The 13,258-nt window shown below is 38.7% G+C and overlaps 3 protein-coding genes across 5 annotated transcripts; 1 reads left to right on the top strand and 2 right to left on the bottom strand.

Moving 5' to 3' along the window:
* Positions 1-562: 562 nt before the first annotated feature.
* Positions 563-5,488, bottom strand: wdr83 (WD repeat domain containing 83). Its single transcript, XM_079808666.1, has 9 exons — positions 5,248-5,488; positions 3,588-3,708; positions 3,399-3,504; positions 3,210-3,258; positions 2,986-3,112; positions 2,837-2,904; positions 2,636-2,744; positions 1,089-1,203; positions 563-848 (listed from the first exon to the last, which is right to left on the bottom strand). Exons 1-9 carry the CDS (start codon positions 5,348-5,350, stop codon positions 690-692), a joined length of 957 nt encoding a protein of 318 aa, XP_079664792.1. The 5' UTR covers positions 5,351-5,488; the 3' UTR covers positions 563-689.
* An 84-nt stretch (positions 5,489-5,572) lies between these two features.
* On the bottom strand, positions 5,573-11,465 carry sde2 (SDE2 telomere maintenance homolog (S. pombe)). 3 transcript variants are annotated; one of them, XM_079807678.1, is made up of 8 exons: positions 11,295-11,465; positions 11,053-11,170; positions 9,365-9,476; positions 9,042-9,211; positions 7,492-7,597; positions 6,996-7,377; positions 6,552-6,914; positions 5,573-6,468 (listed from the first exon to the last, which is right to left on the bottom strand). In XM_079807678.1, the coding sequence occupies exons 1-8, from the start codon at positions 11,394-11,396 to the stop codon at positions 6,253-6,255; spliced, it is 1,569 nt and encodes a 522-aa protein (XP_079663804.1). In that variant the 5' UTR covers positions 11,397-11,465; the 3' UTR covers positions 5,573-6,252. The 3 variants fall into 3 exon arrangements, with proteins under 3 accessions (XP_079663804.1, XP_079663805.1, XP_079663803.1); XM_079807679.1 differs by having other exon boundaries at positions 6,552-6,836; positions 6,942-7,377; positions 11,295-11,460; XM_079807677.1 differs by having other exon boundaries at positions 6,552-7,377; positions 11,295-11,460.
* Positions 11,466-12,374: 909 nt separating this feature from the next.
* Positions 12,375-13,013, top strand: mrps28 (mitochondrial ribosomal protein S28). The gene has a single exon (XM_079807525.1). It carries the CDS (start codon positions 12,380-12,382, stop codon positions 12,926-12,928), a length of 549 nt encoding a protein of 182 aa, XP_079663651.1. The 5' UTR covers positions 12,375-12,379; the 3' UTR covers positions 12,929-13,013.
* The last annotated feature ends 245 nt before the right edge of the window (positions 13,014-13,258 follow it).

Below are 13,258 nucleotides of genomic sequence, written 5' to 3'. Positions count from 1 at the left end.
GCTCACCAACCTCCTGCAGAGCGGCACCCTTCAATACACCGGCCATTGGCACCATCAGCCCTGCTGTCGCCCCACACACCACGAAGACATAGCCTTTCTCGACAACCACCATCGCTGGCACAAAGTGGAGAAACTCTCCGCCGCTGCATGTGTCTGTATGGGGTAGAAATCTGGCTTCTGTCTGCTTATCCTATTGGTTTAGAGACTGTACAAATAGTGCCTTGACTTTAAATAAAAGGCTGTTAATTCAGGAAGAAATAATATGTATGTAATGAAATGTATTGAGTTGTATATGGCTATAATTGCATTTGAGAATGTCTAAAGATTTAGTATTGGTTAATGGCAACACAATGCTGTGTTTGAGTGGCCAATTCTGAGTCAAGATCGATCCGACGAATTATCCATCCGAACCAAAAATGGAAGATATTTATGTGCTTATAAATTATTTATTTATTTGAAACCCATTTTTACTGCCAAATAAATTATTGTTGATATCTATTGTATCTCTATTGTATCTGTTGTGCTACACATTGGTATGCAAAAATATGAATAGGTCTATCATGGTTTTGAATATTTTATTAGCTTTTTATATTAACATACAAAAATATGTATAACAATCAAACTGATACAAACTAGTGATTCACACTTCTTGAATGAGTCCTGCTCATGTGTTTGGTGTTCAACACGCACTACTCCACTTTGACGTCTTCCACAGCTGCATCCTCTGGCTCCGCCCCCCATACCTGAACATGCCCCTCCATAGAAGTCAAAAGGCGGGGCTCCGTTGGGTGGAAGGACAGCGATTGGACGACAGCTTTCCCAACAGGCAGCTTTAAAGTCAGGGAGCCCTACAAAGATAGATTACAGCTTTACTGCTCAAATTCAATTTGACATTTTAGGTGTGTTTGCCTTGAAGCGACATTGTCATACACAGATCGGTGTAAAGAGCGATAAGATTAGATGCTTTTAAATCACTCTCACGGTGCTTTCATGTACCATACCGATCGATCTGCGCAATACTGCTTCAAGCCGAACACACCTGTTGTCATAGTATTGGCTCTGTGGGTCATGTGACTTATTCTGCTCACCTCCACCAGATCCCAGAAGTAAACATGGCCATCTTCTGAACAGCTCAGAACATGCGTGTCTTTATCAGACAGACAGCAGTCAAGCTTATAGCCTTTATTGACATGACCGGAGTACCTGTGAAGGGACACCATAGAAACACACCATAGTTGAAGTGATAATAGTATAGACGTATAGAAATATTATTTTACTGTTACATTTAACTAACATTTTTAACATGAATTAAATGAACTGATTTCGAAAGTTATTTGTCAGTTTGAAATGTGAATTTATTTCACTCTCGTGTTTAACTATGGTTTTTAACCGCTTTAAATATGCACATTTATTTGTTAATGTGATTTATTAATTTATTTTACCATAATGTTTAACGACCCTTTTAAACATTAATTAAATAAATCGTTTTAAATATGCATATTTATTTGTTGTTTTGAAAACTGCTTTTTTTTTTGTTATTGTTAACAACACTTTGTCATTTAATTTATTTACCGTTACATTTAACTACTCTTTTATAAAATTCTATCATTTTAATATTTAATTTATTTACTGTTACATTTAACTGCACTTTTTAAAAAAATTAATAATTTAAAATATATACTTATTTGTCACATTTAATGTATTTACTTTTACATTTAACTACACTTTAAAAAATTCAATAATTAAAAATATCTATTTATTTGTCACATTTAATTTATTTACTGTTACATTTAACTACACTTTTACAATTCTATCATTTTAATATTTAATTTATTTACTGTTACATTTAACTGAACTTTTAAAAAATTAAATAATTTAAAATATATTTATTTGTCACATTTAATGTATTTACTGTTACATTTAACTGCACTTTTAAAATGTTAAATTATTGAATTTTTTTAAAGTGTAGTTAAATGTAACAGTAAATAAACAAAATGGCAAATAAATATATATTTAAAATTATTTAATTTAACTATTTATTTGTCCTTTAATTTATTTCCTGTTACATTTAACTACACTTTAAAAAATTCAATAATTTAAAATATCTATATATTTGTCACATTTATTTACTGTTACATTTAACAGCACTTTTATTAAATTAAATCATTTTAATATTTAAATTATTTACTGTTACATTTAACTGCACTTTTAAAAAGTTAAATAATTTAAAATATATATTTATTTGCCACATTTAATGTATTTACGGTTACATTTAACTACACTTTTTTATTATCATTTTAAATATTTATTTGTCAAATTTAACTACACTTTTTTATTATTATTATCATTTTAAATATTTCTTTATTTGTCACATTTAACTACACTTTTAAAAATTTTAAATGTGCATTTTTTTTGTCAATTCGAAAAGTGATGTATTTATATCCATTTTTATTTTTTAATTACCACATTGACATTTGATTCCTTCATTTTGCTTTTAAAGTAGGTTCAAAGTCCTCCATATGCTTGACTCATAAAAGCCGAAAGGATCGAGGCAACTAGCATTGTTTTTAAAACATCTAAAAATCTAGTTTTATTATACAGTCTTGTGTAGTAGTTTGATCTGTGTTGTACATACTCTCCAAGCATCTCCCCTGAGTTTTTGTCCAGCAGGCGCACCGTAGAGTCCAAACTGGAGCTAAGTGTGCACTGACCATCCCGACTGAAACACACACAAGTGATGGGACCTGTGAAGCACAAATACACACAACAGAATTAAGTTAGACATCACACAGTACAAAACATGTATTCTTATTCACTCATGTGTGATATAACTCACTTCCAGTGAAGTCGACATGAAGCTGCCCCATTCTTAAATCGTAACGCCTCACTCTTCCATCCACAGACCTGACAAACAACAAACTTCAGTTCCACACTCTTATTCTCACATCATATCCTATAATAAGATGAGTTCAGTTTGGTTCTGACCCAGTCAACAGCTCATGCTCTGACACTTTTAGGCTGCTGATGCCATCCCGAGCCTCGTCCAGGATCTGGATTGGCTCCATCCGTCTGGATCTAGTGTCCCAACATCGTACTGTCCCATCAATGGAGCCTGAAACATTAAGTAGCAACTGATTTACAGTGAGATTGGACTGTGGTTATTCCCGTAAGCAATTATGATTAAATACATATCATAAAGCCTAACCCACCTGACAGCATCACAGTAGCCTCCTCATTAAACTGAACACAGTTTACTTTCTAGGGAACGAGCATAACATTAAAAACAAAAGACATTTGTAGTGAACAAATCACAATAACATACTGCAATAGTGATTCTTGTCTTAGCAAACACAAATAAAAAATGCAGTATAATTTTGTGGCGGGAAATGCAGTCTTACCCCTGCGTGCCCGCGAAGTTTGCGCGTCACCTGACCAGACCCGACATCCCAAAGAATGACAGTTTTATCCGAGCTGCAGGAGCACAGCTGACTGTTGTCATAAGAACTGCGAAAAGTAAGTGAAATTAACGCAAACCAAACATGATAGCGATGATATTCCAATATAATGTATGCAACACAAAAACCTACCAGTCCACGTCCAGTACTTCATATCCGTGACCGGTGTAAGTCTTCAGCAGAGTCCCTCGACTCACACTCCACAGTTTCAGAGACTTGTCACTGCCACAGCTCAGCAGATAATTCCCATCAGCTGGAAGAACATGTAATATATATAACGACAGGTCTGAGATTAGCTCTGTTTTCACTGGTGTTCCCCAAGGCTCAGTCTTGGGCCCTTTTCTCTTTAATATTTATCTGTCACCACTTGGTCATTTCTTGCAAACTCTTGGCCTCCATTATCACTTTTATGCTGGTGATACGCAGATTTATATAGAGAGAATGCATTGACATCACTTTCCCGCCAGAACACGCCCCCTCAGCCGGACTGGGTGGTGGAAGAGCTGCTGCATGACTGGATTTAATAGGGGAGACCGGGTTAAATAGGGTTCATCCTGAATACCGGTGTTTATTTTTGTTATATGAATTTTGATTGTACCGCAATACCAGGTATATGTCACATGTTTAAGAGACTCCCTTTTCACTGTTGCACTGTAGAGGACACAGCTGAGATCGCATTACAGCTGAGAATTCAAACAATATGTGGCTCGCGCAAGAGAGTGGCTTCTGCGCAGAGCGCCGCGATGAGATTAACAACGCTCACTACATGGATCATATTTATCAGATACAGACCGGAGTGAGTGTGTTTAAGTTTTTTATGGACATATTTCATATACTCTAGTACTCTAAACATGAACCACATAGAGAATCTACGCTGGCTGACACAGGCCAAAGATGGCGTCGTCTGAGACAGCAGAGAGTAGCTAGCACTCTGTAGAGCACTTTGTCCGTTAAAGGCTACTGTAGAAATATGACGGCGCAAAATAGCGATTTCACTCATTCTAAGGTAATAAAAACATAACAAATCATTATGTAAGGTCTTATACACCACCGAAAACATAGTTATGTATATTATATTGTATTTCTGTTAATAGATCCTCAAAAATACTACACACTGCACCTTTTTTTTTTTTTTTTGATGTTTACTTTTATTACTTGAGCTATGTATTGCTTATTTTCTGTACAGCGCTTTGAGAAGCTGCTTTTTAAGGTGCTTTATAAAATAAAGTTCATTATTAAATCACTGTATATTTAGGTCAAATTATATTTAAAGTTTCGTTGTGTCATTAAAGGGATAGTTCACCCAAAAATTAAAAGTTTGCCATTACTTACACACTTACAAGTTGTTCCAACAAGTTGTTTATTTCTTCTGCTGAACACAAAAGGAGATATTTGTCTGGTTACTGACATTTACGAAATAACAATTCAGCAGAAGAAAAACTCATACAGGTTTGGAAGAACTTGAGGGTGAGTAAATGATGATAAAAGGTACATTTTGGGGTTAACTATCCCTTTAAGCATGCGTAAAAAATGTTACGCCACGCAGTACCTGTTACTTTCCTCAACGCTACTCGGGAAGGGCCTATCATAATCGTTAGTGCTAGCGATAAGACTGTAAGGTACAAATCTTTTACAATTAATAGATTTAAACGACTATACTTAGTTTATAGGTCTTCAACAAAGCGACTAAATTATTTTTAAATATGAGACCCCGCCATGTACCTTGCTGAGATAGAAAGCTGATTGTTTTAGAATACAAAAAAAGATATTTCACTCAAAAGAACACTCTTACCGTTGAAGCGCACAGCTCTCACGGCGCCCTGCAGACAGTCTACAGTCCTCAGAAGATGCTGCGGCAACTGAGGAGCTTGAGGACGCGGCTGAGGAAACGCCATGATTCTATAACCACAGCTTCAGATATATACTAACCATATACATATTCAATTGGTAACACTACGATAAATCCAGAACTACCGGTACTCCACAAACTGCATTAAAAACACCGTTTTCTTCAGCGGAACCTATGTTGATATGGTGCTCATTATCGCCATCTGATGTTTCGGAGGACGAACGTTCTCTACATTTTGTGGAAAATACTGCGCTAAAAATGTTGCTTTGTGGATGTTTAAATGTTCTTTTTTAATTTCATGTTTTTCATCATAGCTTTTCCATAAGATATACATTTACACAAAAATATTTTTGAAACATTACTGAATCAGAATCCAGATATGATGCACCTTCCTTGTTATTTTATAGATATGATTACCTGAATGAAAGGTTATCACATTCTATGCAATTATATACATGGCTTAACTTTACAGTGTGTAGTAATAATAACAACAAATAAAAAGGACACAAAATTGTGCAACAATATTTTACTCAACCGTAAAGTCAAAAGCAAAATGGACCATATCACGTATACAAATACTGTGTAATCTGAACTGTTGGCTAAAAGTCACTGAATTGTAGAATACCTTCCCACCCACATCATGAACGTGACTGATTTCCGGGATATATCTGTATGAATCAAAATAGCTATTTACAATGACTACGTAATTAAAAAATGTATAGTACATAACACAAAAACTTAGCCTGAGTCTCACCTTATGTAACTTGGCATGTTTTACTAACAGAAAAAGACATGAATTGTTATCGGTACAGTCGAATAAAAAATAAAATAATAATTCTAGCACATAATTCTCCCAAATTGGGGATTTTTCCAAATTAGGTGTGTTATGCTAAACACAAGCAAATCAAAATGGAGGTCAAAAACAGTTGGTGGTTTAGGAGAAGCAAGTTATTTCTTCTTGCCCTTGCTGGCTTTGGCCAAGAGCGCAGGGTCAATCTGATCTGGAGTCAGTCCTCTGACGGAGAACAGACGCACAGCCCGTTCCTGCAGGGTTCCTCCACACTTCATCCCTCGTTCCATCAGCTCTTTCTTCAGCCGCTCCAGACCCAAAGCCTCCAGCTGCTCCGGCCCATTCACAGAGAGCAGATCCAGCGGACCCTCCGCCTGAAGAGAGAGAAAGAGAGGTCAATATTATCAAACAAACAAACATTTCCAACAGGAACAACCACATCGGAAGCAGATCTCACCACTTCCTGCGCCTGACTGCTCTCAGCTGGGCCGCTCTGTGCTTCCAGGGGCGCAACCTGCATCTTCTCTCCGCTGCTGTCGTTTTGGGTGATGTCAACCTGCATCATCTCCTCTCCGTCAATCTGCACCTTCTTCTCCTCTCCATCAACCTGCAAGTTCTTCTCCTCTCCGTCAACCTGCAAGTTCTTCTCCTCTCCATCAATCTGCAAGTTCTTCTCCTCTCCATCAATCTGCAAGTTCTTCTCCTCTCCGTTAACCTGCAAGTTCTTCTCCTCTCCGTCAACCTGCGCCTTCTCCTCTCCGTCAACCTGCACCTTCTTCTCCTCTCCATCAACCTGCGCCTTCTTCTCCTCTCCGTCAACCTGCGCCTTCTTCTCCTCTCCGTCAACCTGCACCTTCTTCTCCTCTCCATCAACCTGCGCCTTCTTCTCCTCTCCGTCAACCTGCACCTTCTTCTCCTCTCCGTCAACCTGCGCCTTCTTCTCCTCTCCGTCAACCTGCGCCTTCTTCTCCTCTCCATCAACCTGCGCCTTCTCCTCTCCGGTGCTGCCGTTTTGGCTGATGTCAGCCGTACATTCCTTCTCTGCCTCTTTCACGTCTTCCTGGTTGTGAGTTGGGGAGCTTGGTGCAGGACTCGAGGAGGAACTGCTGGGCTGGTCGTGAGGATCTGTCCTGTTACTCCCCCTGGTGGTGGAAGTCGGCACAGCTGGTTTGGGAACGTCAGAACTACAGGAAGCCCCAGACGTGGATGGAGAGGCCTCGCTGTCACTGTCATCACTTCCTTCACTAGAGGTGCCCACGTCTTCTAGTTCTCCAATGCCAGTCCTAATGGATTAGAGAAAGTATATTGCAGCTTTAAAAATTGTAGCATTAGAATTTAATATTTCTAGTCCATCTACATTTTCTTTTTCACTGTCCACAAATGTGAAATCATCTCACCAGTAACATTTCTTCTTTGCTTTCTTTTGGCCGTCGGTTGGTGTGGGACGCTTGCGGCTCGGCCCCTCGTCTGCCTGGACGAGACCACTAGAGGAAGCCTGCATGCCTGAATAGTAGAGACAATTTTATTCAACTTTTACCTTTACTGTCCAGAATATATTATATAAGATATATTATACAATATGCAAAATTATTATTATTATTACATACATACACATATACATTGGCACTTTCGGCGGTGGACAGGGGTCAGCATGGGGACCCTGACTGGTCTGCGGCAATGCAGCCCCATACACAACAAATTGCGATGCACTGTGTATTCTAACACCTTTCTATCAGAACCAGCATTAACTTCTTGAGCAAATTGAGCTACAGTAGCTCGTCTGTTTCATCGGAACACAAGGGCCAGCCTTTGCTCCCCACGTGCAACAGTGAGCCTTGGCTACCCATGACCCTTTTCCGGTTCACCACTGTTCCTTCCTTGGACCACTTTTGATAGATACTGACCACTGCAGACTGGGAACACCCCACAAGAGCTGCAGTTTTGGAGATACTCTGACCCAGTCGTCTAGCCATCACAATTTGTCCCATGTCAAACTTGCTGAAATCCTTACGCTTGCCCATTTTTCCTGCTTCTAACACATCACTAACCATTAACAGGTGCCATGATGAAGAGATAATCAGTGTTATTCACTTCACCGGTCATAATGTTATGCCTGATCGGCGTACATGTCAATGTGAGAATATTAAAAAAAGAGCGATAATGATCTCAGTACCAAAACTTATGATTCGAAGTGTGACTCATTTAATTGAATTAGTGGTCATTGTTTTTTAAACAAATCTCTTAAAATTAAAGAATCAAAAGATTTGATTCACTAAGGCCTGGTATTTGATTACACCTGGTATTAAGATGTGTTTTGGTCGGATCACAAGTAAATACAGGTGTAAACGGGGTCTAAAACGGTTTGAGCTTGTCCACTTTCGACTTAATTCTCATAATTTTAAACTCATGCCGTCAAATGCGTTCAAACAGCCACAAAAGACCGCCTTCTCTTCGCCTACTGACCTAATGCGTAAACATTATGGGAAGCACGCTAACCAGACCCAAGTTTGGTTTGAAGATGAAAAACGTACCAAGTGCAATGTTCTCTCACCATTCCTGATTTCTAACACACACTCACAGCGTTTAGCGTAGTCGGTCAGATCAGAAACAAAAGCTGATGCTCTCTGTATGTTTTTTGTCATCTCTGGGCGCGTTCATATGTAAATTGCACAAGCTTATTTTGTCCATTAGATATGAAAAAGCCTGTACTTTTACTCGCCCATAGAGCCTCCCCTCAAAGAAATCAGGAAAGAAATGGTTGAAAGTGGACCAAAGACACCAGGTGTAAACGGGAATGTATCTCCCTCATCTACTTGTGATCCGATCGACCAAAACACAGTGTGAACAAGGCCTAGGATGAAACTGTATATATAAATATAGCTGTTTATTAATAATGCATCCTAGGCTAGCACATGTAATTTGTACACAGAAAATTAATCCAAGTTACCTTTCAATACAGAGTCCTCCAGTCTCTCTGAGAGGTCGTGGCACTGCTGTTCATAATTAGTGTCAGTGAAATAATGTTTTGGCTCGGCCAGTTTCCTCTTAATCCGCTCCAGACGACGCTGCTCCTTCTCTGCCTCTCGGTCGGATTGCTTTTTCAACCACTCTGCCATTCTACACACAACATACATAAATATTCACTTACTCATTCAATCATACAAGCCAAATGGGAGGCAGTGTATGAAAAGTAGAAAACACCAAATCCATAAAACACAAAATAACTATATAATCAAGCATGCTAAAAATGGATATGGCAATCAGCATTACTCTTTCTCATGATTGACGTCTCGAAGTCTTCTTCCACTCAGATCTCTGCAGGCCTCGCGGTTGGTTGTCTTTTCGATTTGTGCACCAAGGGCCCTCAACATAGAGCCAAATCCTACAAAACAAATAGTTTAAAACATCTTTTTTGAATAACTTTTAAAGGATTAGTTCACCCAAAACGGAAAATTATATAATTAATTACACACCCTAATGTCATTCCAAACCTGTAATGGTGCGTTCACACCAGACGCGAATGACGCGATTCGCGCGAGTGATTTTCATGTTAAGTCAATGCAGAGACGCGAAATGGCATTCTGCGGCGAGATGTTAGTAGTGACAACAATGAGGAGAAAATCTGTATATTAATATCTTGTTCAGACAATATGATTATCACTGTGATAACATTAAATGACATGAAACACAACCCAGTATCTTTTTGTTAAATGCAAGTTTATGTTTGATCAATATTGCAAAAGTATAAGTAAAAGTACTACAACTGTAACGTAAAGTTAAATAGCCTAAAAATAAAAAAGTAATGAAACTTCACTTTGCCCTCAGCCTAAACGATTTGCCAGGGAACAATTATAGATCCATGAGACCAAAGATCGGCCGTTACACAAGACGAATTATAGCTCGAGACACCACAGAGACATCAGAGCCAGCGGCAGACGGCAGAAGGACTGGCCGAGGAAAGGCTGCTCTCGCCAAGGTAAACAAGCGCGGAGCGCCGCTGATCCACTGGAGCTCACAACTCCGAAAACGCCAGATAAAATGTTCAAATAGGCACTCTTTTTTTATTAATAAACCACAGATTTGAGCTTTAAACAACTACATTATCGCCTGAAAAAGTCTGAATGAAGCGAGTGAACTCAAAATGTTCAAGCGTTCAACTTTGCGCGAATAGCGCAAATTATTTGCGTCAATCGAGTCCGGTGTGAACGCCACATAAGACTTTTCTTCATCTTCGGAACTAAAATGAAGGTCTTTTTAATGATATCGCAGAGCTTTCTGTCCCTTCGTTGATTGTAAAACTAATCCATATGAATCATTTTCTGAAGAGACTCGGTCGCCTTATATGGCGGACAGATTTAATGTAGGCTTTTATTCACATATACATTTTTACCAGTGAACATACACAGAAGCTGCGTAACATGAGAATGAACCTCATTGGTTCTTGCACGTCAAGCGAACATACTTGAGCTTCTGTTTACCACAACTGATGTGAATTAATTGATTATTTGTGAATAAAAGCCTAAATTCAATCTGTTCATCACAAAGCGATCGAGTGTCTACAAAAAAAATTTGGACTAGACTGCTCAATTCATATGGATTCGTTTTACGATCTCTTTATGAACTTTTTGAAGCTTCAAAAGTAGCGTAGCTGTCTATGGAGGGACAGAAAGCTCTCAGATTTCATCAAAAAGATCTTAATTTGTGTTGAGAAGATGAACGAAGATCTTACAGGTTTGGAACGACATGAGGGTGAGGAATTAATTAAAGCATTTTTTTTGGGGGGGTGAACTAACCTTTAAAATGTTCAAAACATAACACAAATTATTTTTTTACTTCAAAAGAAACACTAATGAAATCATGATTTAGAACCAATAATCCAATTCTGAAATAATGTATAATGCCACCATTTTGAGAACTTCAGAAAGTTTAGTATTGATGTTGTGGACTGGTTTGTTTACCTCCTTTGCCCCCCAGTAACCGAGGCTCCACACGGTACACGACTCCAGACTGAAGCCGTTCATGACGGTGAGAGACGCGGCCATTACTCTTCACATAGAAATCCGTACCACAGACGCCCTGAGAGGAAATAAAGACATACTTTAGGTAACTTTAATCTTCATCAGCATCACACTGAACCATCAGCAGCGAGAGTGCCGCACAGCTAACGTTAAAGTTAACGTTTGACTAATGATAGACTCACCTCTTTAACGGCGAAATGACTGATAAGATCGCTGACCGTGGAATCCGGGCCGATAGTTAGATTAGTAAACCTCAAATTTGGTGAAATTACAAAGAGCTCCATGTTTTCGTCTCCTCTGTTCACGAAGATGTGCTTAAAACTTCCGGTAAAAGCTGTGACGTATAACTGTGTTGACTCAACTACGGAAGCCGAGAGAACTTGGCAAATCGCATCTGAGAACAAAAAAGCCATTAAAAACATTATCTGTTTGCTATTCTTTTCCTTTTTCACAGCCATGTTATTCTCATAATTTATCAATATGCTTCATTTATATTACCCCCCAGTTATTTTTGTTGTTGTTTGTATTATGTTGTTATTTTGTATTACTTCTGTATTGTTTTGAGCATCGATAAATATATATACAGCTGTGGTCAGAATTATTGGCACCCCTGGTAAATATGATCAAAGATGGCTGTACCAGGGGTGCCAATAATTCTGACCACAACTGTATGTATATAAAAACTATTAAAAACATATATATTGAGCTTTTCCATCTTCAGAGATCGCCAAAATTGCTTTTTTAATTTATTTAGTTAATGGATGCAATATATATATATATGTCATATTTTATATGTATTATGTAATGTTTTATTATTATTATATTGGTGCTTTTCATTTCATGATATTTGTACTATATTGAGTCTGTACATAACCTTTTTGTAATGCGATAACTCAAAAATGTCCTAAGAATAACATAACCAACATCCATTTTATACTTTTATGTTTAAATCATTATTTAAATTATACAAATGTATCACAGAGCCCCTCACTGAGTAAAATACAACATTATTATTTAATAAAACATACATTTTAGCATAATAAAGGGCATCATAAACATCATTTACCGAAATGTTGATTAATGTATGCTGTCCTTATAAATAAATACATAAAAATAAACAAACAAATTAATGAATTCAAAATCCCACGTTTTCCCCATAGACTGTAAAAAAAGAGAAGGTTTTCCCTCATTGCCCACTTTTTCATGTATGCTTTTATTTTGAAATGCTCCCAGTGTCTGTCTGGTCTGCTCCTTATGACGTTTCAACATGGCGTCGCTCTGCAAGGTGATGTACAGCGTGAGTTCCAGGTCATCTTTACTCCCAAAACACAGTGTTTTAGCCACGCTCAGATCATTATACAGCTCAGATGCGAGCGGAGGAGATGATAAATCACCAGAGAGGGTGAAGAGCGGGTTTGCAGCCGCATATGAGCTGCATTCGGACCTGCGGCAGAGCGGCGACCGGAGCGCAGCGACGCGCGTGAGCTCCAGGGACGAGACCTCCTTCACATCGCTCCTGAGACACTCCGCGCTCATGCAGATGGGGCCCGCCAAAGACAAGATAGTCATCGGGAAAATCTTTCACGTCGTCAATGACGATCTATATGTCGATTTCGGCGGGAAGTTCCACTGTGTGTGCAGGAGGCCCTCCGCGGACGGGGAGAAGTACCAGAGGGGCAGCAGGGTGAGACTGAGGCTGGAGGACCTGGAGTTGACCTCACGGTTCCTGGGAGCGACCTCCGACACGACGCTGCTGGAGGCGGACGCCACACTCCTGGGACTGATGGAGAGCAAAGACACCAAGGCGAAGGAATAGTTGCCACGGACAACACTGAGATTGAACTTTGTTTGTGAATGAATGGACTCTGTATTGTGTATGAGACATAAAATTTAAAATAACCACTTTCACATTTTGTTTCTTGTTTATTAATGTCTGAGGCCGTGACCCAAAGAGAGCAGTACGAAACGGCTTCACAATGGATATTTCTGTTAAAAATATTCAAATTATCACAGAAGTACTGGGATAAAAGTTTTTAATTAAGATATAAACACTGATGTCTATGGTAACAATCAAAATAGAGCATATCGTCCTTTGAAAGTAACATGGCGCTTCAAATAACTATTACTGTTTTGACATGTATACAAT

The sequence above is a fragment of the Gobio gobio genome (assembly GCF_949357685.1).
Source record: "Gobio gobio genome assembly, chromosome: 24".
Lineage (NCBI taxonomy): Eukaryota > Metazoa > Chordata > Actinopteri > Cypriniformes > Gobionidae > Gobio > Gobio gobio.
This window is presented reverse-complemented; position numbering and strand designations above follow the sequence as displayed.